At 45.9% G+C, this 25800-nt stretch overlaps 4 protein-coding genes across 7 annotated transcripts in view; 3 read left to right on the top strand and 1 right to left on the bottom strand.

Moving 5' to 3' along the window:
- The window catches only part of cunh22orf23 (chromosome unknown C22orf23 homolog), a 21871-nt gene extending 3109 nt beyond the window's left edge, over positions 1–18762 (bottom strand). For 2 of the 3 annotated variants that reach the window (XM_068729114.1, XM_068729116.1), the window contains exons 1-2: positions 18479–18762; positions 18049–18260 (exon numbers count right to left, since the gene is read on the bottom strand). The gene's annotated coding sequence lies outside the window, so the exon portion shown is untranslated. Of the gene's footprint in view, positions 1–159; positions 429–18048; positions 18261–18478 lie in introns of those variants that run through there. The other variant, XM_068729115.1, reaches the window with a different exon arrangement.
- Positions 2746–5805, top strand: klf1 (Kruppel like factor 1 (erythroid)). Its single transcript, XM_068728936.1, has 3 exons — positions 2746–3061; positions 3704–4562; positions 4666–5805. Exons 1-3 carry the CDS (start codon positions 2987–2989, stop codon positions 4839–4841), a joined length of 1110 nt encoding a protein of 369 aa, XP_068585037.1. The 5' UTR covers positions 2746–2986; the 3' UTR covers positions 4842–5805.
- LOC137886575 (nuclear factor interleukin-3-regulated protein-like) lies at positions 10781–13581 on the top strand. Of its 2 annotated transcripts, none has more exons than XM_068729082.1 (2): positions 10781–10953; positions 11591–13581. In XM_068729082.1, exon 2 carries the CDS (start codon positions 11688–11690, stop codon positions 12939–12941), a length of 1254 nt encoding a protein of 417 aa, XP_068585183.1. In that variant the 5' UTR covers positions 10781–10953; positions 11591–11687; the 3' UTR covers positions 12942–13581. The 2 variants fall into 2 exon arrangements, with proteins under 2 accessions (XP_068585183.1, XP_068585182.1); XM_068729081.1 differs by having other exon boundaries at positions 11588–13581.
- nfil3-5 (nuclear factor, interleukin 3 regulated, member 5) lies at positions 16007–25800 on the top strand. Its single transcript, XM_068729112.1, has 2 exons — positions 16007–16566; positions 21805–25800. Exon 2 carries the CDS (start codon positions 22368–22370, stop codon positions 24198–24200), a length of 1833 nt encoding a protein of 610 aa, XP_068585213.1. The 5' UTR covers positions 16007–16566; positions 21805–22367; the 3' UTR covers positions 24201–25800.

The raw sequence follows: 25800 nt of genomic DNA, 5'->3' as shown, positions 1-25800 counted from the left end.
AGCTGCACCTCTGTAATTCAAAATGCTCACACTAATACGCATTTTACTTATTGACAGAACGAACGTGTTGGTCTGAGCATGTTGTTTTTAACCCCGTCGATACACCACAGATTCAATAAATAAGTAAATTAAATTGCAATAGCACAAATGGAGCCTTACCTGTGTAATTGGTCCGAAGGGTCAGAAGTTGACTCGAAAAGAAACGAGTGAAAAAAAAGGATACAACTTAACTTAACTTAATAAGGACTAGAAATAACTCGCTCGCGCACTTCTTCTCTTAGTCAACACTTCAGTTGCTGTAGCAACCGAATAACTACGAGTACTTCCGGAGACCCTTCATATTGCCACCACGTGGGGGTGACATACAACACGTGCGCTGTAAAAAAATAAAAATTAAAAAAAAAATACTAGAAGAATAAAAGAATACTAATTTGCACGCGGCGATGGTTCTTGTTCTTCGTTTACAACTTTAACCAGATAAACTACTTCCGGGTCTCGTAGCTGCAGCGGTAGTCCTCAAAGAAAGTGAGACAGACTGAGCGCTGATCAGACAGCTTTTATTCAGATTAATAGTTTACAACGTTGATGAAAAATTGTCTCATCAACCAAAAAATTCACGACCCCCCCTGCAGTACCTCCGCGGATCCCCTAGGGGTCGCGGACACCCTGTTGAAGACCTCTGCTGTAGTATGTCAAAAAAGTCATTTTACTTCCATTTCCAGATAGAAAAAAGGGTGAAAAAGTAAAGCTGGACGGCCCCCAAATCACTAAATCCACTCCTGAAAAACAAGACGCACTATTAATACTACTGTAATGTTTCTCTTTACACGTGTTCACTTTCCCCACAGGGATCATTACACACTGTACACATCACATCACCCAAGAGGAGTATCAAAAGAAAGATTAAACACATAATACTAAATTACATATACGTCTACGTAAAGCACTCGTCATCTCTTCTTCCTGATAACATAGTTACAAACTGAACTGTCCTCCAAACCATCACACTATGGATGAAGGTGTGTAGTGTGTTTAAGGCCGTCGCCACACTTTTCAGCCCGCGCTGCGGATGTCGTGTGTAGTCTTCACTCTGAGAGTCTTTATCAGCGGTGGGCTCGTCATCAGGGACCACCAGCAGTCAGGAGACCATTATCTGTGAGAAGACAGCAGCCCGCCTCTGCCCCATGTCAACAGATAAACAGCAGCAAGAATGTAATCACCTTTCACACACAGGTCTTCTCAGAAGTCAGAGCCGTGTGGCCTCACTGGGAAGACGGAGACCGACCTGTACATGTGTGTGTGTGTGTGGAGAGAGTTACAACTATTTCAAGTATTGGCTCAACAATCGTTTTTTAAAAGCAAACTTAAACTGATCTGTATTGCTAGTTGGTATGTTTGTTTACAAGCTAGCTGCTAATCCCTTTTACTATTATTCACTCATATTTTATTGTGTCGTGTTTTGAGGTTTGAAATGTCTGTAATAAAATATCATAGACTACTGAGATCTACTTGCGGTGGAACATAATATCTACCCAAACATGTTATTATAGTCGGTTTATGCACGGTGTTAACGTGCACACGCTTCACTGTGCGTGCACCAACACAGTCCGCCCCTCTGTGCCAAAGCGTGCTTCATTAGATAGTGGGCAGACATCTGATAGCCAAAATGAAACGCATGTCCGGCACTACTCTGCAGCTTCAGAGGGGGAGTGTTGCAGCATTTTAGAAAACATTTTGTAGAGGCATTTACATTACTATTTAATTTATATTATATTATTTGTTACTTGTAATAAATCATTGGCATATCCTGATATATTTAGTTTTTTTCCCGATCTTTAGAACTATTTGATTGATTATTGCTATTAATTTACAGGTCACATTTTAGATTTTCACTCTTTTTGGTCTATTTTATGAACAATTCATCACTCCTTGTTTTGTGTCAGAAGAGCCCTCATTGGCTCGTCTGTGTTTGTCTGTGTGTGTGTGTGTGTGTGTGTGTGTGTGTGTGTGTGTTTGTCTGTGTGTGTTTGTCTGTGTGTGTGTGTGTGTGTGTGTGTGTGTGTGTGTGTGTGTGTGTGTGTGTGTGTGAGAAAGTGGCAGACATCTATGCCACATGTATGTAACCGAACTATACCTGTAATCTGTTTTTTCAATTGACCTCATTTTATTCTGTTATAAATGTGTTTGCATGCACTTCTGTTTTTTTCTTTCCATATATTAAACACTTTAAATTGCCTTCATGTGTTAAAGGTGCAAAACAAATAAACTTGTCTCACCTAAAGTTACTTATACTTTTAAATCTTCTGATGACAAACCCACATTGGATGATTGTTTTGTGTTCTTTTCTGGACTGTAGATATACAGTAACTGTATATTGAAGACATTACAATTATTATTAATTTAAAATAAAACACAATTATTCCTCATTAATCCTCGTTATTATTGTGACATAATATCTACTGGTCTGGATTCAAGAAGGATGCGTTTCTTGGTGAAATGAGCTCGGCGCTCATCGCTTTGCTTTATGCTTTGAATCCCACAGAACAGGAAGAGTTCAGGTGAGATAGTCTCTTTCTTAGTGATTGATATATTAACAAACTTAAAGGACTAAAAAGAAAAAGAGAGAGAGGGGGGGGGGGAGGCAGCAAAGAAGCTCATGCTTACGCTCCACCTCTCAACGGTCAAAACCTTCATGAAAAAGAGAGATTTGCAGCTGACAGAGATAGACAAGAGAGAGGAGGGCGAGATAGCAGGGGAGGAATGGAGAACAGGCGGCAGCTTTAAGAACCTGTTTCTGCGGCCTTGAGGCGCTGAGCGGACTGTAACTGGGATGAGCAGCCCGCCGAGCTGGGCTTTGACTTTCTGCTAGCTGAGCTTGAGATGGTCATGTGAAGACTTAAAAAGAACAACAACAACAACCAAAAAAAAGGGAGAAACTACACTTTCGTTGCCACCACTGACAATCGGCATCACGTCAGAGTGCTTGATGGCTGTTTCACAGGCCGTGCTCCCCTCCTTCAGCTCCTTCTCCAACCTCGCTCAGTCCAGCGACAATATGAAAGTAAGTATCAAGTTCACGCCACTTCTTTGAAGTCTAGTGCTTCCTATTGTAAGGTCTGCATCATTGTGCTGATAGATTATCACAGATTTCACTTAATATTTACTGTAACGCTGAGCTTTTGATGTCTCCCGAATAACTGGACGACAAATATGGTGGTTGAATGCACTTACTGTACGTCGTTTTAGATGCTAACGTGATTAACAAAACAAAAATGCAATGTAGTGAATAATCCAAAACTCTGCATGTCTGACAGGCCCATGTGTACGGTAAACAAGTTACTGCTGACTGGGCTGTGCACCCTGGCTGCAAAGATTTCCCTCTTTCCTTATATCTTTGGAAGTTAGTCATATTAGCACCAAATTCCCACACTGTGTTTCCACTTACAGTGTTTCCTTGCTGAGCCACAGTGGAGGGATTATGACGCAAAGTGGTAATTTTGTACTAAAAACTAAATGAGGAAGATAGACGCCTGAGGATTGAACGATTAAGACGGACCGCTCAAGCCTCATATTAGCTTTAACAACCAGTAACCCTTTCAATGTATTTATATCAATGTATATAGTTATTATAGTTGTCTTACAAAGTTAGGAGAACAGTGTTTGTGCGATCATCACTTCTCAACGCTCTCCAACACCCGTCTAGGTGTGGAAGTCTGAGGCCGACTCTCTCCTCCTGGACTCTCTCGGCAACAAGCCGTCACCAAGCAGCTCTGAGCAGCTGCAGGTCTCTCAACAGATGACAGAGGAGCTCCTGGACGATGACAGCCGGGCATCCTGGGACATTGAGTTCCTGCTGTCTGATTGGAGCAGCCCGTCGCCGGACCTCAACCCGCCTCTGGACAGCAATGATCATCGGCTCCCTCAGATAGACCCAAACACAGCGTACCAAGAGGTGGACATGTTTAAGGCCCAACCTGGACAAGAGCACATGCAGATGAACACTGGCTGCCTCATGGCGGAGCTCCTGTCCCCACCTGAGCCCACAGCGCCGGTCCAGCCAGAGCTGTACCACCATGGTTATAAAGACGACCAAACGGGTCGGACTTCATTTCCCAATCTACCTAATGTGGATCAGTTTGGCTTCCCTCAAGGAGGCGGTTACGAGAGGCAGAGCAGAGGAAACCTCACTAAAGTCTCATCGTGGGACTTTCACCCTTACTATCCCCACCAACACCCCTCCATGGTGACCTTCCCCGACGGCAGGTTCATACCGCCTCAAGCTGTGACCCCTGACCCCAGACACTACAGCTACGTGCCACACTTCAACCACAACGCCAACCGTTTCTGCGAATACCCCCACAGCCAGACCACTAGTCAACTGCTCCCTCACCAGCAGTCCATGCTGGTTGTCCCACAGCTGCCCCCTGGTGGGATGGAGGGGAAGCGTGGTCGAAGGGCGACGGGGAAAAAGAGGGCCGCCATCCACAGCTGCGAATACCCGGGCTGCAGCAAGACCTACACCAAGAGCTCACACCTCAAGGCTCACCTCCGCACCCACACAGGTACAACAAAAAAAACACTCAAAAGTCTGTCAGAATAAGTCTCGATATGGGATTTAATGTATTTGTTCGTTAAGTGTCGCCTGTTGTACTGTGTGCTCTTCAGGGGAGAAGCCTTATCAATGTTCATGGGACGGCTGCAGCTGGAAATTTGCCCGCTCAGATGAGCTGACGCGTCACTACCGCAAGCACACGGGCCAGAAACCCTACGAGTGTCTGCTGTGCCAGAGGGCCTTCTCCCGCTCCGACCACCTGGCTCTGCACATGAAGAGACACGCCTGATGAGCATGCAGGCACGCACACACACACACACACACACACACACACACACAGCCACTGCCATTTAAAGGTAGAAGACTCACGATGATTTGGATATTCTTTGAAGCTTGATTTTACGACTCACATCAGTACACTGAACAGTTGAATTTGGGATTAAGTGACCTTAAGATATTCACTGTTCCCAGTATTACCTTTATATCTGCACTTGATTATCTGTCTTGTTAAGAACAGAGGCCCACAGAACTGACAACACCGCCAGAGGTTGGATGGCATCCCAAAGCACTGTGTACATGCTTTTGTGGGTGAAGTATTCCTTTAACCAATCACTATTAAAAGAGTGCTCAGCTGATAGCGACGCACTCCTATATGACATTGTGGAACGTCAAGAAAAAGCATCAATAATCGATGGAGCAGAACCAGAGGTGCACACTGTACACACTGTGGGCATGCAGACAGCAAACATTAACACTAACAGAAGACCTAGCAAAAATGAATGTGTGTAGTACGGGTTATAACACAATACACAGCAGTGTATCCTGTAGCGTCTCGAGCAACAAAGACCATCTGATTTCTTTTTCTGATTTCCCTTACAACTTGTATTGATTGTAACACAAACAAACCATGAAGTACACGTTAAACCATGTGATCATACAGTAAATCCGACGTTATGCATTTTTGTCAACTAACTTTATGTTTCTCTGTTTGTTTGTTTTTTAGTTTAGAACAACATTTATGCTTTTTTTTTTTTGTCTCGCATCCGGTAGAATTTAAAACTGTAAATAATCAGCATCTTTATCAGTTGTTTGCATCATCTAAACATGCAAGCAGCATATTTATTATAACTAATATTTTATATCAACAGAAGATAGGCTATACTATATTATTGTACAGTGATTTTTTTTTATTATCAAAGGAGTGCTCTAATGTCATGTCACCATTGTTTTCATTGCCATAATTCAAATAAAGACCTCTAATGCTGTAATGCTCGGAGTGTGACGTGATTTATTCAGACAGCTGATCTTGACATATATTATATTACCGTGATTTCATTCGCTCAACGTGTTGAGGGCTTTACAAAAGCATGTGTCTGTCCTGCATGACGCGGAATGAAATATGAATCCACAGAACACATCTGGAGCGCGATCAGAGTTTTGACCCTTTTCCGTCCCGAGTCATTCCCACATGTAATGTCAGCCTGCGGCCTGTAGGTGGCGGTCCTCTGCTGTAGCGTCAGCCGTAGAGCCTGCAGTCTGGCACCAGCAGCATGTTAACAGTTGTGTCTGCAGAGTCTAAGCTGGCTGAGGTCAGGAGCGCTCACTGATTCATTCCTGATTATGTCAGATGAACCCAAAAGATGAATTACATCCTGTTAGTATTTGATTTATTTCATTACTGCAACGTAAACAAGAAAGAGGACAATTTGTTTGTGGTCTTGAGTACATCGGCTTTAAAGGAGGATGTGATTTTACACATTAAGTAGAGTTTACTGATCATGAAGAGCACTGCTCAGCCTGTAAAATCAGCAACATGATATCTTCTCTGACTCTGGAGGGAACTTTCCACAGTGTGTTTGTCTGCTGTCTGCTGTGAAGATCCGACACGCTCCTCAACTGTTTGACCACGCGACGCTCAATTGCTGGAGTGTCCCTTTAAGAATCCAGTTTTACGGCACTAGACTTTAAATGGTCGCAGCAGGTTAAATGGTTTAACCGGATTTATTTATTCCTACTTGGCCCAAAGGAAGACAAGGACACACACAGCGGTCTGGGGGGGTAGTGGTCTAAGTTCACCTCTTTGGTGACCTATCAAGGCTACGACCGGCTTCTTAAACCTGCTCATCCAAGACGGCCTGATAGCAGACATCACCAACACATTAGTGCCAAATATACACACATGAAGTAATCCCGATAATTATAGCGCTGCAGTGTATACCCATCGGCCGTTAATAATCCCTTCTCCACTGAGACTGTGATATTACACATCAGCAGACAAATCCACAGCACTTCGCTGCAGCGGGAGTTTATTTTAGCGCAGCGTTGAAGAGTGACTGATTTGGGATTTGGAGTTGACGCGAGGACAGAGGCCTGACCCGTAGTGCCCCGACAAGAACAAACAAACTCTTTCTACTTCCACTTTCTAGTTCCTCCTTCCCTGTTTACGTCGTGTTAGACTTCTAGAGAGGGGATTATGCAAGCGTTATGCATTCATGGCAATACTCGAGCGTAAACAGTTTGCAAAACAAGCGCTGAAGTCATGAATTATTAAGCTCTGTTGAGTTGTGGGTTTTTTTTTCTTCTTTTTGCCTGAGCAGCTAAACAGGTCAAAGGTGAAACATGTCATTATTGTAATCTTTGCGACCAGGCCGGGGCTTAAAATCTGAATACCATGTGCCGGAAACAATTCCAGCAATGTGATGTGTTTTCATGCGCTGGGTTTCTTCTTCTTCTTTGCTATTTCTTTCTGGCAAAACGTGAAAAGAAAAACCGAATTAAAAACACTTAATTAGATTGTTTTATATAATAGAAGCGTCGTATTCAGTGGGGAGACGAACGTGATGATTCATCAACATGGAAAAACATAATAACTGAATTAGCTAAAGGAAGGTTTACTGGGGACAGATGTGTAATACAATTCCCTCTCTCTTCCTTGTCTTCCTCTGTGCAGAGATGCAGGAGAATGGATCTTTATGTCTCTGTGCACACTGCAGAGAAAAAGCACGTAAACATTGTTGTCAAATCTTTGCAAACATTGCTATTGGATTTCCTTCAAACGGTGTATTGTTTCCTCTTCCTACAGACGCACTGTAGCATCCAGTGTATGGCAACGCTGTGCGAAGTCAGCAGAACAACAGCGTTACTGAGGACGTCTTTGACACAGCAGAGCAACTTCAGGTCAGCAAACGAACCCCCTTTTAGACTCCATTCACGCTGTAGTGTAGACACAGTGTTATTTCAGGAGCTCTGCCTCTCCACTGAGCATCTGTAAATGGATTTTCTCTGCATTATTAATCCCTGCTGCTTCAGGACAGCGCTGACAGCAGCCTTCCAACCGAGGTATCTATCCCCGGCATGCATCCATCTCCATGTGTCCTGCACATTAGAGGTTACGCACATCCAAACTGACAACCCTTCCCGTGGTGTAGCAGAGGTAATGACGTCTAAATGCAGATAAACAGCGTCTGTTCTCGCTCCTACCAGGCTAATGCAATGCATGGTGACTTTGCGTCGGTGTGTGTAATCGTTGACCGTGCTGTTTGTTTTGTTTGCGATTACGCAACCTCACAAAAAAAAAAAAATATGGGAGTCTTGGTCTGATGGCCAAAAGCAGAATGAGGATTAGTGGTAAAAGCTGCCGCAGCGCTGAGACCGTTGAGAGGGACTGTGAGTCCAAGTGGATCGAAGGGGGAGAGAGAGAGGGAGAGAGAGGGGAGGGGAGGGGGGGAGCTGATTCCCCTGATTTGAACTTGAGCGTACACACACACACACACACACACACACACACACACACACACACAGAGTCAAAAGAGGTCAGTGTCCCCTCTAGGCTCAGGCAGTCAAAGCTTCAGGTACACATGAAGGCACATTTGTACATCTGTACTTATGAGTATCCTAATATAATACATCCACTAGCCACTAACCTCAAAGGAAGCAGCAGTGATTTACTGATACACTCAGATGGTTTAAATTAGGAATACTCATAATCAACGCTGACTTGAGACCCGGGACAACACTCGCCAAATCAGACCTAGGGAGAGTTCCTACCCCCCTGTATCTGGCAACCTTGCTTAGACCACTCCTATCTTCTAACTTGGCTTTTAGTCTTCATATTTCTATCTTCATATTTCATGCTAATATTGAAAACATGGTAAACAGCATACCAGCTTATTGTGAGCTTGTTGGAACGCCGACGTTAGCGTTTAGCTCAAGGCACCGCCACGGCTGCAGTTCACGCTACGAGCGACTCAGCGGCAGACCTCGATGCATTTTCAATGGAAGTCAAGCTGACCCCCGACGCTTGTTGCTACGTGACATGTTACTAATCAACCAATCACATGTTTCAGATTCACCATTTCTGGTTCCCTTCTCTCCTCCCACAGTTAGGGTAAAGAGGTTAAAAATGTAAGTTGATTAAAATTGGAAACAGATGAGATAATCTTTGATTAATCCATGAAGTGGTATTTTTGTTTAGTGTCAAAAATGACTTTTTGATTATGATGGACATATATTTATATATTGGTCCAGGCAGCTGCTAGCATTTCTGGGAAAATACTTTCCCAAAAAAAAAGGTAACCTTGAAAAACAGGCGGCAGGAACTAAAATCAGAACGATTCATTCGATCTAATTTGTTGGCAGGTCATTCAGCTGAACCTCAGGACAGCAGTCGAGTTTTCTTTTCACAGAATTTCACCTCAACCTCTTCTCTGAGTCTGTGCAAACCGCTGCATGTCAGAGCCCTGAAGCAACATGTTCGGCCAAAGTCATAGGAACGGGTCAATAGTGACATTGTTGCTGCTTGTGTACTTATGTAGTTACTAATTATACTGCATACATTAACGAGTGAGAAGTTGACTTTTGCCTTATTTTTGGAGAAAGTGAGACAGAGAGTCCTGTGTGAAGCATTTCCATGTGCAGGGAGGAAGTATCGCTGGCGAGCAGATCGCTCGTGAAACAATGTTCCTTTTTTCTGAGCAACCTCACCCCAACTGAACTTCCAGCAACGCACAGTCCTCACATGCTCTCTCGCTCTCTCCGAGGATTGCATAACAGCACTGTTTTCCATTCACACTATCAACTGGTATTCAAATGACTCACTCTCTCTCTCTCTGTGTGTGTGTGTGTGTGTGTGTGTGTGTGTGTGTGTGTGTGGTTCTTTACGTTCTTCATCTACAACACACGGTTATAAAAGGTATAGATTAACTCACAGTAAAGCAGTGAGGAGCTGCTTTTGTTCTGTGAGGCCATCCGTCTCTGAAAGAGGAGAAAACACATTTTTTCCGTGTAGCTGAGTTACCTTGAACTGCTCACCTGCAAAGAGCACATGAGGACAACTCAAGCCTCCCTGACTGCTGTCTACGCAGGACTGATCTAATTCAACAGTCAAGCAGAGGCCCGTTAGTACATGAGGTGTCAATTATCTTTTACGGTATAAAATCAAGAAATCCATGTTTTTATGCTCATAAGAGTGGAAAGCTGTCTCTACAAATCAAGATGTTAATGACAAACAATGGATGGAAAAACACACCTGGTTCCTTATTCATGAATAATCTTAGTCTATTCAAAACTGTTAAACTAAGTCAAACATGTTACAGACTTTATATGACGTTTTCACCAGCGCCATTGTTCTGTAATTCATTTTTTTTTTTGGTCCAATGATTTGTTTGTTTTTTGGACTAATTACATAAAAAGTGACTTTAAGAGGACATTCAACAGCCTAATCGTGGCATTGTTTGATACACACACAGATAAGGCAAGAGTTAGCTAAACACTATCTCTTTATCAGTCACGCAACAATGAGATGTATTGTAGCCCAGCTGGCGTAGACCCAAGTATGGGTTAGCTGAGTTTAAATTCCATCAGAGGCCACTTAGGGTCGATTGGCTGATTATCTGACACATAGCATGTTTACTGGCAGATAAAGAGCTACAGCGGCAGCAGGCCAGTGCTCTTTATCTCACTCACATGTCTTTGCTTGTTGAATTTTGAGAGTCCTAAAGCTAAAGTTGCATGTTGTTGATTTGCCTTTTTTTTTTTTAAATGTTGTGTTTTGTATTAAAGTCATAAAATACTTTTCAAACAATTGGTTTGGATCGGTTGCTGTACGGATTTGTTGTTAATGCTGCTGCATGTCACCGCTGGTTTGACTCTGCTGGCTTCCCGTTCGGATGAGGAGGAGGGAGGAGGAGGAGGAGGAGGAGGAGGAGGAGGAGGAAAAGGAGGAGTGGGGGTGGGTTATCCGGGGTGAGGATCCGACCCCAGCTGAACCGATGAGCTGCGAAAGAAAGGACAGAAAGCTGTGGAGGAGCAGAAACATTCCGGCGCCTTGTGAAGCTCCACATGTCTCCTCCTCTCTCTGGATGAGGAGGTCTTCATCACAGGCTTCAGCAGCTGTTTCTTTAGTAAGTAAGATTTTACTTTATGTTTAAAGAGATTTCATAATTTCTTGGGGTTTTTTTTTTTATCATGCGAGGTAATGCAGTTAAATAGATTTTATGAAAGTTTCTGAATGATTTGTTTTCTACTTATCTCTTATCAGATGAAAAATAGCATAAACATTTCAGATGAGATGAAGACTTTATGTAATAATACAGTCATCTAGGATTCAGGGTTTAGTGAAAACATGTTGGTAGTGATAACACTAACTGTAAACAACATGTCATGGTTATTGGCAGCAAATAACTCAGAGTAATAACTAATAATCTAAATAAAAAAAGAGAATTTTACTAATTTAACAATTTAAACAAACATTTAGGATCTTTCACATTTGTTCTGTTTTCTCTCTTTATGAACTTTTTACATGGTCATGTAACTGCTAACATATTATAATTAAACTTTCCCCGTTGAAATGTGGATAAAATTACCAAAATAAGCGTATTGTTATGAATCTATATTAGTACGTATTTGATATGAGAGTTTTTTATTTGCTTGTCTTTTGCTGATGTTAAAAACTTTCAACTGGCACCAGTATAATGTTGATTTACTGTTTACCTTGTAAACAAATGGTCACTTTATCACCTTTGCATCTTTCACCAGTAGGTGGTGCCATTACAGCATACGTTACCCTGAACCACCAACCCTCAGCGAGTTCCTCACACACTCACAGCTCCCCCAAGTGTCAAATCAGTGTTTGAACATGACGGGTCAGACTGTGGGAGGCGTCATGCGGGACCTGTCAGTGCCCTCGCTGCTGGCCGTGGAGGGGCCGGAGTCCGGGCCTCGGGGAGGGGCTGTGTCCTTCGCCGATGAGGCTGTCTCCATCCTGACTTCCACGAGCCAGCAGGCCCAAACCCTCCAGAGTCACACCTTTGCCCTCAAACACAAAGAGGGCCTTGCCAACGCCGAAGCGAAGGCCGGCAGCAGCTGCGATGAAGACAACGGCAACAATGCACGCCGCAAACGAGAGTTCATCCCCGTGGAGAAGAAAGACGACGGCTACTGGGACAAGAGGAAAAAAAACAACGAGGCGGCCAAGCGGTCCAGAGAGAAGCGGCGAGCCAACGACATGGTGCTAGAGAGGCGGGTCATGGGCCTGCTGGAGGAGAACGGATGCCTGAGGGCCGAGCTGCTGGCGCTGAAGTTTCGCTTCGGCCTGATCAAAGACTCATCCGACGTCTCCATCCTGCCACTGTCTGCACCCCTCTGTGCTCACCCGACACCGAGACCAACACATTTCTACCAACCTCACACCGATGGGTCCTTTTACCCCAACGCGCCGCCCAGCGCCCAGCACCTCCACCCTCACCCTCCGCAGCAGGGTGCCATCCACGAACCTCTTTCAACTCACAGTGTGTCCGAGGAGTCCGGTGTCTCCACCTCATGCGGCTCAACTGTGGGCAGCCCTGTGTTTTTTGATGACGCACTAAGTGAGCGTAGCGGGCCTTCTCCGAGGGAGCTGACGGAGGAGCAGCAGGGCTACGACTCCCACGCCTGTCCCATGGAGGCCAACGGGAGTCGGTACGCCAGCAGACAAGACTCACCTGAGGGTTTGAGGAGCCTCCCGCACAAGCTGCGCTTCAAAGGGCCTGCCGGTTGCAGCAACGGAGGGGGGACGTCTCCATCGTCTGACACCAGACACAGCGGGCTACCTGTAGCCACGGTGTGGCCAAACATCCAGGTGAGGAACCACCAGCAGGCGGGGTGGGACAATCGGACAGAGAGTCAGGCTCCTTGGTCCGGGGAGGAGGCCTGTGGCGGAGCGGGGCAGCAGCATCAGGGTCCGTCTTCTGGACATTATGACTCCTCCTCCTCTCCGCAGAACTCCAGGGACGCCAAGAATTCAACGGAGGACGTCAGTCTCAGGTCTCAGATCAGCTGTTTGTCCCAGGAAGTGTCCCAGCTCAAGAGGCTCTTCTCTCAACAGCTGCTGTCCAAATCGCTTAAAGCCTGAGCACAAGGACAAGCTAATGGACATTTTTATCACTACGTCTTCACAAGCCATTGATCTTACAGACTTCTGACTCGCACTGGACGTCGCGGCCTGTGATGTCACAGCTACCTCCGACCTGACTAACCTGATCTGCTGCACCTGTTTCACAGTGATGGTCAGCAGAAAACACCAACATATTTAACTTTTAAATCATCACTTTGTTTCCTGCTGTACATTTCTGGATACTCAGAAACACTGAACATGTTAGATACAAACACAACACGGTTACAACTTGTCACACCATCAATCTCACCACGTTCACTCGACTCCGATGTGGAAAACGCCATTTTTTAACATATAGTTTGTTGGCCTTTCAACACAAACACTGTGTATCAATATAATGTGATGTCCCTTTGATTTTGTGACCTTTAAATTGTCTAAATTGACAGCAAGGTGTCATAACTGTGTATTTCATCGAATCATAATACAAATAATATATAATAAATGAACTGTACTTGGAAATAAAATCATATTTTATATAAACGACCGGGTGAATCGTCTGCATTTAGTTTTACTGTCATGGCACAGAGTGCAGTATACGCATTATCATACATTATGCAAGAGCGTTTTTAAGCTTATTTAAAAAAAAAACAACAACAATGAATCCAGCTGGGGCAGAGAGAGCAGTTGTAGGTGTGGCACTGGAGTGGAGAGGTGCACTGCGCAAGAGGGTGAATATGTCACAAATGTCTCCACAGGCCCCCTCTTCTTTTGAATTCCATGTGCGGCCTTAACCTCCTTTGACGAATGCTTTACAACAGAAAGGGACCCACCCTGGTGCCAGTCCCTCCCCCCTCACTGGACTAAGGTCTCTGAAACGAGGGGACACGGTGCCAGGGAGCGGTGTTGGGATGATGCAGGGAGAGGAGCGAGACTCTGCATGAGTCATCTATCACGTCAGCGCTATGAAGGCTATTTATAGCGATGGAGCAGCTGCGGTGGAGACTGATTGGCCCATATGGAAGTGAAGGGTACGGGTTCAGAATACGTTTAACACCTGGAGAGAGTTCAAATCTGCAGATAGGCGTCAGGAGAGCTGCTGTGAAATGCAGCCTGACTGCAGCTGGAGGCAGAAAGCAGCGATGCAGGAGCTGCGTCACTAATTAAAAAAAACACGATTAACTTGACTGAACGCCATCATTCTGTATTAAAGCGTTACATTCTTGGACATTTCAGTGTCAGTCATTCTTCATCAACACCAGGTGGCGCCAAGTGTCTTCATCGGCGTGGCTCACACTGACTCACTCACTCACTCACTCACTCACTCACTCACTCACTCACTCATTCATTCATTCACAGCAGTGTTACCAGAGGTCGGATCCTCCATTGTGCTCACCGTAGTGCCACATTTTTTTGCACAACAAGCAAAAGGATGTCGTTTCGTGTTTGAAAGGACGCTCTCCTTCAAAATGACCCGTCGTCACTTAATAAACATGCACAGTGCAGGAATGAGGCCGGAGCTTGAAAATGACATTTACATTAATCAGATTAAAATTAATGCTGACATGTGACGTTATACGGGCAACACGGCTGCAGAGCCCCCTCCTGGAAAGGCCTTATCCTGGACGACAACAACAACAACAACAACAACAACAACAACACAAGACACACATGAGATCTTTTGTCTGCAATCAATCTTCATCAAGCCCAGGGTGCAAACCCCCCCCCCCCCCCCCCCCCCCCATGCCACAAGCCATATAGGAAGGAGCGAGAGCCTTCTGGTTGCTAGGCAGGCACCAACACACCACACAGTTGCCAAGGGAATGCCTGCATGCAGAGGCAGATGAGGAATATGTTGGGGGTTGGTGGTTATAACAGAGGACTGGTGGGGGAGGAGCCAGACAAGTTCAAGGCCACCGTTTCCCCCAACGTGGTATAATGGTGGTGGTGTGTGTGTGTGTGTGTGTGTGGTGAATGGGGGGGGGGGGGGGGGTTCACGTGTGTGCTTTGAGACAAAGCAGGGGGAAGGGATGCTTCTTGGTGAAAAAAGTGGGTTGGAAGTGAATGCGTGTCTGATACCAAACAGGGCTGACGTAACTGCTCACGAAACGCAGAGGAGATGAGGACAACGGGCTTCATGGGATAACAGAAAAGCTCATAAGCAGATAATACACACGTCCAGTAAAGATAAACAAAAAGCCCAAAAGATGGAAGGGTGAAAGCAAAAAGATAATGATGATCAAGTGATTCATGTTGGAGTAGAGAGAGAGGGAATGTTTTGTTTCCTGTTAGACTCAATTGCATCAGCCTGAAAGTGATTTCAGAGTCAATTTCTTATTTAACGTATCTATTTATTAAAAATAAATGTAGTAACACCAGCAAGATGAGCGATGGAGTCTAGTATTTATGGTGTCTGCCTTTACTCAAATCATACCACACAGCGTCGCACAATTAAAAAAAAAAAACCCTGATGAATGTGGAATTTCTGTTATTTCTGCCAATGATTTTAGAACGACAACACGACAAAGACATCGATGTGTAAACAAAGAGATAAACTCAAACTCAACTGGGTTAACAGGCTGTGATCCAGACACATAGACACGCCTGATGCATTTATCATGTATATGCATGTGAGAGACTTAAAACAATAAACTAAAAGAAGCAGTCCAGATCCTGTCCTTCTGCAGGCTGACACCCCGTTCTCACGTAAAAAAGCATCGCCTTATAACTCATGTGCCTGTATTTACAACAGCTACACATGTGTGATTATGTAAATAAGACAGAAATAATACATCATTTTGATGTAATCTGTCCTGTAGTTTCACAGTCTCAGCTTTAAAACATACAATTACAGCAATATTTGATATTTATAATACAGTATTTTGACTGTTGAAGGTCCAAATGTGTACTGGTAAAACAGTGCTTTATGAATACAAATCCTCACCAGGAGGAACCATCATAAGAACAGAGACAGCAGTGCCAGAACACTTGAAGGACGTGCTGTTACATGCTATTATTGGACCTCTCAGCAACATGATGTCCGCGTAAAACGCGTTCATGGTATTACATCGTGGAGGAGACGGAGATGAAAAAAAGGAGAGGGATAATGACCCGGAGAGAGAGAGAGAGAGAGAGAGAGAGAGAGAGAGAGAGAGAGAGAGAGAGAGAGAGGGAGGGAGAGAGAGAGAGAGAGAGAGAGAGAGAGAGAGAGAGAGAGAGAGAGAGAGAGAGAGAGAGAGAGAGAGAGAGAGAGACAGACAGACTCTCGCGCGGAGAGACAGAGGACAAAAACGTGACGAGGCAGCCTAAGAGCTGTTATGCAACCGCTGACCTACTAACACATATCTCTAGCGAGGGAGCCGGAGAAACTGGAGCAAAGAGTCCGGCAGCACACAACACACAGGCAGCCCGAGCCAAGAGACAGAACCAGCACCCAGCCGACCCAGCCGACTCCACCACAACCGACCCGAGCACCGCCGGGAGAAGAAGGAGAAAACTTTTCGTGCTTTTTTTTTGTTTTGTTCCGGGGAGGTTTCTTCCAAAAGGCGCAAAGGAAAAGAGGAAACGGGAGCGAGACGGCTTTTGTGTCGGGGAAGCCAGAATCTACACCCCCCCCCCCCCCTCTCCTGCTCCAGGACACGGAGAGGTATGTTATGACTGAGCGGAAGGCTTGTGTCTTTGTCTCTTTGTATCTCCGTATTTGCTCGTTATTCGGTGTGTTGTTTTTAATATACATGTGTTTGAGGTGAGGACACGATGCGTGTGGCCGGTTATTGTTCACATGGCGACTCTCGGGCTCTGCCGGCAGATCCGCGCGCCCGTGACTTTGAGACGTTCTGCGGCTGCTTTTTGTCACATTTTTTTTTTTTAAACGCGGCACTCCGGAGTCTAATATGACACTTTGTTGCGTTTTTATTTTTTTAAATTTTTTTTTTACATTTAGCAACAGGAACGGGCCGGTAAACGTGGTTGGCCACGTCCCCACGCTTTGTGTTCAATGTCAAGGCGAGGTTATTTCCCGCATGGTGGTGTTTTCCAGGGAATGGGGGGGTAGCGGCGGATCCCGGTCTGTGTTGTCTGGTTAACGCAGACACACTGGGGTACTAGCTTATATTAGCTCCCCGCACGTGGCGTGCTTGCTGTTTGTATGTGGCTCATATGTAGGTCACTGGATCACTGAGGCTGCTTTTATTAATTCCTCTTCTTTTTTTGGGGGGTGTCTGCTTTATGCAAACATTAGTGGGGATTATTTAAAGCGTGGCTTCTTTTAGGACACTAATTCATATAAAGGGATCCGCTAATGACACAAGTTCAATACATGCAATTATAACTCATGTCAGAGAGGAGGTTAACGAATATTTATTATTATTATTATTATTATTATTATTATGTGTTTAGGATAGATAGTGTGTTAATATATTATACATATTATAAGATGATACTACAGGGGAAAACCCTGTTCTACAACAGTAATATATATATACACATTTTTTAAATGTTTTTTTTCATGCTTATCTTTCTATAAAGCTCCCTTTTCTCCTAATATTCAGGTCAGTTCCCTCTGTTAGATTACTATCAGGTTTATAGATGTTCAAGTTCAAAGGAGAAACAAGATGTCTGATTTTCGTTGAAAGCGAGTCTCTCTGTGATTCTTCTTGCGTCGTACTCGTGAGCTGGTTCAGACAGTTAGGAGGTTAAGTAAAGCACAGAGCTTTGCTGTGAGCGAGTTGGAGGGGATGACATAACCGGCACACAGCAGGGAGAAGCAATAAACAGCAGCTCTCTCTCTCGCTCTCTCTCTCTCTCTCTCTCTCTCTCTCTCTCTCTCTCTCTCTCTCTCTCTCTTGGGACATGAGGCCTGTAATTGATTCCCGTTCACACCCCACTCTGTCTTCCCATCATTCATACCTAGATTAACACCAAACCCTCCAAACACATAGATAGTTTAGAAATGCTTTCATCGTTGATGTAACACAGCTGCTCAGGGTCTCTGAGTTATTTTTAACTTTTAAAAAAAGAAACATGAAAACCAGAAGTAAAGCTTTAAACCAGATAATAACCCTTTTTTGTGTGTGTGTGTGTGTGTGTGTGTGTGTGTGTGTGTGTGTGTTTGGTGTAGAAAACTCACGTCCTGAGATCTTAGCGAGGACTCTTGCGTGACTTTGTTGTGAAATTAGAATAACAAGTGAACATCCAGGATGTGATGCAATGCATGGAAACCCCTGTCTGGCGAGTTGTGGTGCGCTTGTTAGTCCGCCTGCTGCCAGCTGGTCTGCTTTCAGAGCCGTGTCTGCATTGCTCCGTCCCAGCCGGCTCTCTGAATATAGGTCAGACCTGGATCTGGGGGTGAGGAGAGGCATGAGGCACACAGGACAAGCTGTGGAGCTTAGTAGAACATTATGCAAATATGTACATTTAATAATAAGGTCATACTCATTTATTTGGAAACATATATTAGATCCAAATGTGTTACTTTCTCTCAAAAAATGTGCGTTAATCTGTGAAATCTGGAACTCTGCCGCTAATCGTCAATAGAGGTGTTTTTGGTCACGTGTTACCTGGAAGGGAGCGTTACATGTCACTCAGCAGTAGGTCTCACTCGCTGACCTGGAATGTCTGGATTCTTGTTGTGTTTCTCAACACAAAGCTGCGGGGCAAAATGGAGGCCCCTAGCTGGGGCCCCTCCACGTGTGTGTGTGGTGTTGGATCACTTAAAAGATGGAGGAGGGGGAAGAGGATGCCGTGAGCTTTACTCACTTGCCTTTAGAGGAGGTCAGAGGTGAAGCATTCCTCCAGAGTGGCAAGTGCCCGGTAACTACTTCAGATCTGTGCTTTCCACCGACGACACAAACCGCTCAGAGTCACTGCAGCGAGTCGTTTCGTGATAAAATGGGAAATTAGCCTCTGCACAAAGAGCCAATTACTCAATGCGCTGTATGCACAGTTTCTCTGAATTTCCCCCGTTGAAGTCTCGTCTGTTGCTCAGAGCACAGCGTGCTCAGAGGACGGTGAAATGGGGAGATTGCGGGGCACTCGCACCACGCAGCCACTGACCTGTAGCTTGTGCTGCGATGTAATGTGCATGCGTTACGCAAGCTCCGCAAAACAAGAGAAATTCGGAGCACGTACGTTACGAGCAACAACAGCAGCCCCTCCCCATGCGGCCCTGAGAGAGAGAGGGAGAGAGAGCGATGGGTGTGTGTGCTCTGACGTCAATGCCATCTCCCCATCTCTCTCACTTATTGTTTTCTCATCTGCTGCTGATGCACAAGACGTCGTGAGGTTTTCCACGTAGAACGGGGATTAAGGTTGCATGAAAAATCACCGGGGCTTTCATAATCCGATCTTTTTAGGCAGATGACGGGAAGAGAAGTTTGCGTTTCTTTATTCCTCCTGCTGCAGATTCTGTAAAATTCCTCTAATTTCCACCAACCAAATCCCCGTCACCCCATCCCCGATCGGCTTCCTCCCTCCCTCACCTCTTCCGGTCACTCTATTTATAGAGTGCTCTCTAAAACTCTCTTTTGCTCTCCTGGCCTCCCTCCTTTGCAGTCCTACTGACCTATTTTATGGCACACCGTCAAAGACCGGAGTGTTTACTGCTTAGCGTCGTTTCTAGGTCAGTGGGACAGAGCAGACGTATGCATGCTTCCTTCTCGCGCTCCTTTGTCCCCCCCACACCCCCCCTCCCGCCTCTGTACGTCTTGATGACAAATATTCAGGGTTGGGGAACGAGGGAGGGGCTGACCTTACATTTTTCCACATCTGTTGGTGGGTTTGTCCAAATCCCTTTCTGCTCGGCGTTGCATTACTCTCCAGTTCTTTGAGGCAAACAAACTCCTTGTTTTGACACTGAAGGTAACATTCAGTGTGAAGAACAACCTGCTGCATATATATAGATATCTATATATATAGATATCTATATATTGAGGCTCAGCCCCTGAGTTACAACACACCAGTAAATAAATGGTTAACTATTCAGAGCGGCATTCAAGCTGTTTCAAGGTCTCAATGTTGTTGTTGTTTTTTGGAATGTGAGATTATGTAACGGGGGTCACTGACTCTGGGGAAAGCAGATAAATGCTGTAACCGGTCTGGAGAAGATGAACATTAGATTAAATAGTTACGCCATTGACTCTGAGATGAGAAGTAAGCGGTTTGGGATTTGGGAACAATGAACTGCGGCGCAGTTAACGGAGGTCGACGGGAGTCACTTTTGTTCCACTCTCGTTGGGATGCGGGTGTGTTGTTTCGCCCTCTCGTCATCAGATCAAACACCTGGAAAAGTCATTGGAGTATCTTTGTCTCGTACACCACTAAACAGAGCAAATGACAAATATGGGAGCATAAATAGAAATTGGGTGCTGCAGCTGTAACACAGTCGTATCGGTCAGACACTTAAAGTGACGTATGTTGTATCTATATTAACATTTTTCCCTGTGGTTTGTGAGGTGCTGGGTGATAAAGGTGAAGTACATTTTCTGCAGAAAGCCATTATGTTTCAATAGCAATAATTCAAATACATATTACTCCTGCACCAATATGTTATTTGCATACCTGTGCTTCTTGTTTGATTTGAAAATAAGCAGTTGAAGTCTGCATAAAAGGTGCTTCGCAATTATACAAATGACAGAGAAACTGTGGTGAGGCGGGTAAATTCCTTTTGATTAGTTAGTGTCCATCAAACTGTAATTGAGCTGATCCCAGTTTCCACTACTCGGCTTCTCTGAAACAAATAGTGGAAACAGGAAAGATGAGGCTAATAAAAGCAACCCGGCGATGACGTGAGGTCATATCTGTGCTACGTTTAAATTCCAGTGTTGCTGCGTATGAAAATGGACACCTGTGGAGTCCTTGCTACCCAAAGGCACCGTGACCTGGATATTACATTGTGTGTGTGTGTGTGTGTGTGTGTGTGTGTGTGTGTGTGTGTGTGTGTGTCATAGAAAGATGTTTTCATGTTCCTAATGGACTCCGTGGCTCAGTGTAGTGATGCATTTTTAATTGCTTCATATCAACTGTGCAATTGCTGCGCAGTGAGAGAACCAGATCTAGTCGTTGACGTAACGTCGGACTGTCGTCAACGTCGGTCCGCGCCGCGTTCGTCACGGTCGACGCGCTGGACGGCCACGGCTCCCCGTCGAGCTTCACAAGGATGTTCAGCAGATTGTGGTTTTGTGTGACGGAGGTCTCCTCCTCGCCCAGAGAGACACACACATGCTGCCTGACACAGATGTGTCCTCTCCCATAGGACCGTCTCTCCACCAGCACGGTGCAGCGACTTTAAACCCGGTCCCTCGCGGTGCGTCTCATAAAATAAAATGATAATTGCACATCATTTGTTCAATCATTCACCAGACTATAGTTACAGAAATATATCATAGTGTGAGGAGGACACATCATCCATTCCCCGCCTCCCTTTATCTGTCAGTCTCTGCAGAGCTGGCACCAGGTCAGCCCGGCTCAGTCCTGTTATGTGACTATGACAGCGCCGTCTTACACAAGAGCTCTGCAGCAGCAGCAGCAGCAGCAGCAGCAGCACATACAGTATGTTTAATCCCGGCCACAGCCACACAGTTTGCTGCTCTGCTCAGACTCCCCTTTCTCCCGTGAAGTCAATAGAACAAAGACAAACATTACCTAATTTTGGGGGATTATGTCATAGTTTTTTGGAGTTGTGATAAACAGACCGTGTATCGATCTCAAGCCTTCGAGGTTACGCTCAAAGGACCCCCGTTAGCGGTCCGTACGTCTAATTTGACTGACATGTACATATATGTTGCAAAGAACTGCAGTGTGGTTTTTACAGCTCGTCTAACGCTCTCTCTCTCTCCCTCTCTCTCTCTCCCCCTCCTCCCTTTTTCTCCCTGTCTCCATAACCCAGTTCGTGGTCAGCAAACAGCAGCACAGAAGCTGGATCCTCAGGGAGCCCTGAACTACACGGACTGACCTACATCCTCTGCAAGATCACACAGAGAAACAGTGCAGCGGCTCGACCCGGCACCGCAGCTCTGCTGAAGATTGAGGAAGACGCCGATAAACTCGAAATCACCCGAAACAAGAGCAGGGAGACGGCTCTGATGAGATCGACAGGGCGGCTGGAAGACTCCTTGCTGAAAATACAAACTTGTTTCTTTTTTTAAAGTTCCTCGTTCAGAACACTAGTTCAATGTCTGAGGTTTTTGTGGAGTTCCACCTCTTTTTGATATTCCTGGCTAACATGGACACTTGAACGTTTTGCTCTAGAAGAATAAGAAGCAGAAATCAATGAGGCGTTCCCCTTCAAGCAGCACAAATACCTCATCGAGAAGTTTCTGCCGATCCCACAACTTAGGTCAAACTACTTAGTAACAAAGCAGAAGGCTCGTATAGTTTTACATTGTTTTCCCTTTCCCCTTTTACCCTTTGCTAGAGTTACACTCTTGCCACCAGCTTGGGGGGAAAAAAATGGAAAGTCTGAGTATACACATCCCATCCACCAGCAACAAAAATGCCATGGAGGTCGACAACTTCTCCTCCTACAGCGGCAGCCTCCCATCCCCGACCCCTGAAGGCGGAGCGCGGATCAGCCGCCAGTCTAAAGGCTCCAAGTCGAGTGCGAGCTGCCGTCGCAAGCGAGAGTTTATTTCCGATGAGAAGAAAGATGCTTCCTATTGGGAAAAGCGGAGGAAGAACAACGAAGCAGCCAAGCGCTCGAGGGAAAAGCGTCGCCTCAATGACATGGTGCTGGAGAACCGGGTCATGGCGCTGAACGAGGAGAACGTTCGTATAAAGACGGAGCTCCTCCAGCTCAAATTGCGCTTCGGCCTCATCAGCACGGCGTCCTACATGGAAAAAAGTCAGCAGATCTCCAACAGCGCTGCTGGTAGTAGCGGGAGCAGCAACGGCACCCCGAACGCCTACCTCTCGAGCAGCGGCTACTCCAGTGCGTCCCAGGTGATGCTGAATTCTGACTCGTCTGAAACTGAACAGTCGAGCCATGGCGAGCGCCACAGCATGCTGCACCAGTACTCGCCCCGGGGCTCCGTCTCCGACATGTCTGACGGCTCCTCCAGAGACAGCCCAGAGCCCATGGGCTTCAACATAAAGACGGAGCCCTCGAGCATGGAGATGGCCAGACTGGAAAGCGACGGGGTGTCCAACGGCATGCAGAGTGAAGCTTACCATGGCAGCCACGCTGCACTGGTTTCTCCTCGCCAGCAGAACGTGCCATTGGCTGAAAGTGTCATGGACTACCAGCACCACCAGCAGCAGCAGCAGCAGCAGCAGCAGCAGCAGCACCACATGGAGGCCTCAAGTCCCGCTCCTCAGGCCACCTCTGCACAGAGGAGCGTCATCCTGTACCGCTCCAGCAGCGGCTGTTACCCCATGGAAACCCAGAGGCCCGAGGACCAGCAGAACAGACCGCTGCAGCACGGCCAGCACTCCTCCAAGTTCTCCGACTGCTCGGCGACCATCACAGAGGTTGCTGAGAAACTAGAGAGGACAAAGACAATGGACTCGCCTGAGTACGAATACACTAATGGTCATGCAGAGGCCGCAGAGGAGCTGCAGCAAAGGTACAATCCCAACGGCCAACAGCATCACGGGCATTACAGCTACCAGAGTCAGGAGAGAAGTCTTCAGCATGCAGAAAGCCACCAAAACCCCTTTGCCCCAGATCTGATCAACAACACGGAGGAGGACAAGTCCTCCTTCCCGCAGCACAACGGCTACCTCAACCCGCTGCATGAAGACCCCCCCGTGCTCACCTACGAGGGAGGCCCGCGAGCCGGCGGCTTCTTCCAGGAGAACTCCTCCACTAAAGACACCTCATCCAGTGACGGGGACCCTCGCAGCTCCGACAAGGAGGCCTCCACGGACGACGAGTCCCCCTCCTCATCCTCCTCAGACATCGGCAGCTACCATCAGAAGGCGGTGGGAGCTGCCGGTTCGCACGGCGAGTTCCAAGCCGAGGTCAAAGGCACCGCCCTGCCCCACAAGCTCCGCCTCAAGTACAGAGCGCTGTCCAATGGGGCAGCGGGACTTCAGATGGAGGCAACGGTCAACACCTCCATGTCCCCCTCGCCCACCTTGCCTCAGCACCCTTACTTAGCTCTGCCCGGCAACCCTCACAGCATCCAGACCGGCGGGGAGAGCAAAGAGGTGGAGAACGAGGCCGAGTACGCGGAGGAGGTCAACGCTCTGAATGAGAGGGCGGAGGCTAGGAAGGAGGGAGGGAAGAAGGGATCCAGCAGCAGCAGCAGCAGCAGGGGTGGGCGCAACAAGAGGCGAGATTAAGGACAAATAGGAGCTATGACTCACACCGCCACCTTACAGGACGGACAGTAAACCTGTGGGAGGTGCAGTTAGGATGTGACTTCACCAAGTTTCACTGTGTCACCTGTTTCCTCTTCCTTTTGCTCTTCTCCTACCTCCCACCTATCCCTCCAATGAACAGGATGGATCACTTAATGAGGGAGGGGCCAGAATGAAACTCTGCAGAGTCTGGAGACTGGGATATTTCCCCTTGAGGAGAATTCAAACATTATTCAACGATTCATTATTGTAAACTGCCTCGGTGGCTGGCCAGCATTTCTAGTGGCATTATGGGAACATTCCTTTGACCAAAGAATACACATCCTTCCTGTAGTGTCTCCTTTTTTTTTTTTTGGCAAAGAGTTACATTCTTCCTTCCTCTGAACACACCTGTACCATTTAATCCTCCATCCTCTTTCTTACCATCTGCACACACACACACACACATACACACAAGTCCTCTTCACGTCTGAAGCACTTAGATTGTATATTACTGTGACATACAAATTTGCATATAAGGAATATATATTTTAAGAAGAAAAATGTGGCAAAAATAACAAAAAAAAATGAAGCAGTGGGATGCGGAAGTCGTAGACTTAAAAGTGATTGGTTTGTTGTTGTTGCGACACCTTGTGTAGATGCTCTTTGTCTAGAAAACGCCTCAACGATTTTTTGAACAAAATGTATGATCCAAGAAGAAGAAGAAGAAGAAAGGTACTCTCCTTTTGTGTCGGAGTTATCAGTGAGATCAGGGGCCTCATTGAGGTGATCTGAGTTCTTTGACACTCAACGCTGTCAAAGCAGTGAAGGCCAGTTATTAGCATATCAGTCAAGGCTATGCAGTCACACGTTGCTGTTTTGCAAAACCTGACAAGCACAAGGCCAGCCTCGCCTGCCGGCCGTTCAACGGAGATCAATTCGTCTTCATTTCCGGACATATAGCGTCTTGTCTAATATAGAAAATGGCTCTCCGGTCGCAAACCAGCCAAGCTGCTCTCTCTTCATACGGTGCCTCTTTCTTGTGTCGTCCCTTGTCTTAACTCTCACCTCTCACCTCTGCACTGACAGCAGCTGCAGTAGATCATACAGTGTGTTCAAGTGTAACTGTTTCACGTCCTGGTGCCTGCCTCCGGCCACTATGTATAAATGTAAAGTTGTCTCTCTATCTCTTGTATTCTGCTGTCATTATTTTATTATTATTATTTTATTAATATGGTTATTTTCTTATTATATTTGGTTATTATTTGGGCTGTTATTATGTGCATTTTCTCTGTCATCCTGTTGTGACACTTTGCTCTATGCTGTTCCTGGTTGTGCTGTGTATTTACCCATGAAGCCCTTTGGCCCAGTTACCATTTGTACTCTGTGTTACCGTATAACCTTTGTTGTTTGCCGAAAGGCTTTTCCGAAAATTGAAAGGAGAGAAAAAAAAAAAAAGAAAAAAAATTGAACAAGGCTTGTCCAGAAGTGATTATGTATTGTTATACTTCATGTGGATATGCAAAGTGGTTACAAAAACACTGATTTTTTTTGATTGTAAAAGATTCAAAATGGAGAAAAAAATAAAAGGTTGTTGAATTTA

Source organism: Cebidichthys violaceus, unplaced genomic scaffold, assembly GCF_023349555.1.
Source record: "Cebidichthys violaceus isolate CVI_PGR_0920_01 unplaced genomic scaffold, fCebVio1.0.p SCAF_44, whole genome shotgun sequence".
Taxonomy (NCBI): Eukaryota; Metazoa; Chordata; class Actinopteri; order Perciformes; family Stichaeidae; genus Cebidichthys; species Cebidichthys violaceus.
Note: the sequence above shows the minus strand (reverse complement) of the source record. Positions and strands in the feature narration are given on the sequence as shown.

Coding starts and splice junctions, on each gene's coding strand:
- LOC137886575 (XM_068729082.1), top strand. CDS start 11,688: ATGACGGGTCAGACTGTGGGAGGCGTCATGCGGGACCTGTCAGTGCCC.
- nfil3-5 (XM_068729112.1), top strand. CDS start 22,368: ATGGAAAGTCTGAGTATACACATCCCATCCACCAGCAACAAAAATGCC.
- klf1 (XM_068728936.1), top strand. CDS start 2,987: ATGGCTGTTTCACAGGCCGTGCTCCCCTCCTTCAGCTCCTTCTCCAAC. Junction 3,062..3,703: donor AGTCCAGCGACAATATGAAA/GTAAGTATCAAG, acceptor ACACCCGTCTAG/GTGTGGAAGTCTGAGGCCGA. Junction 4,563..4,665: donor TCACCTCCGCACCCACACAG/GTACAACAAAAA, acceptor TGTGCTCTTCAG/GGGAGAAGCCTTATCAATGT.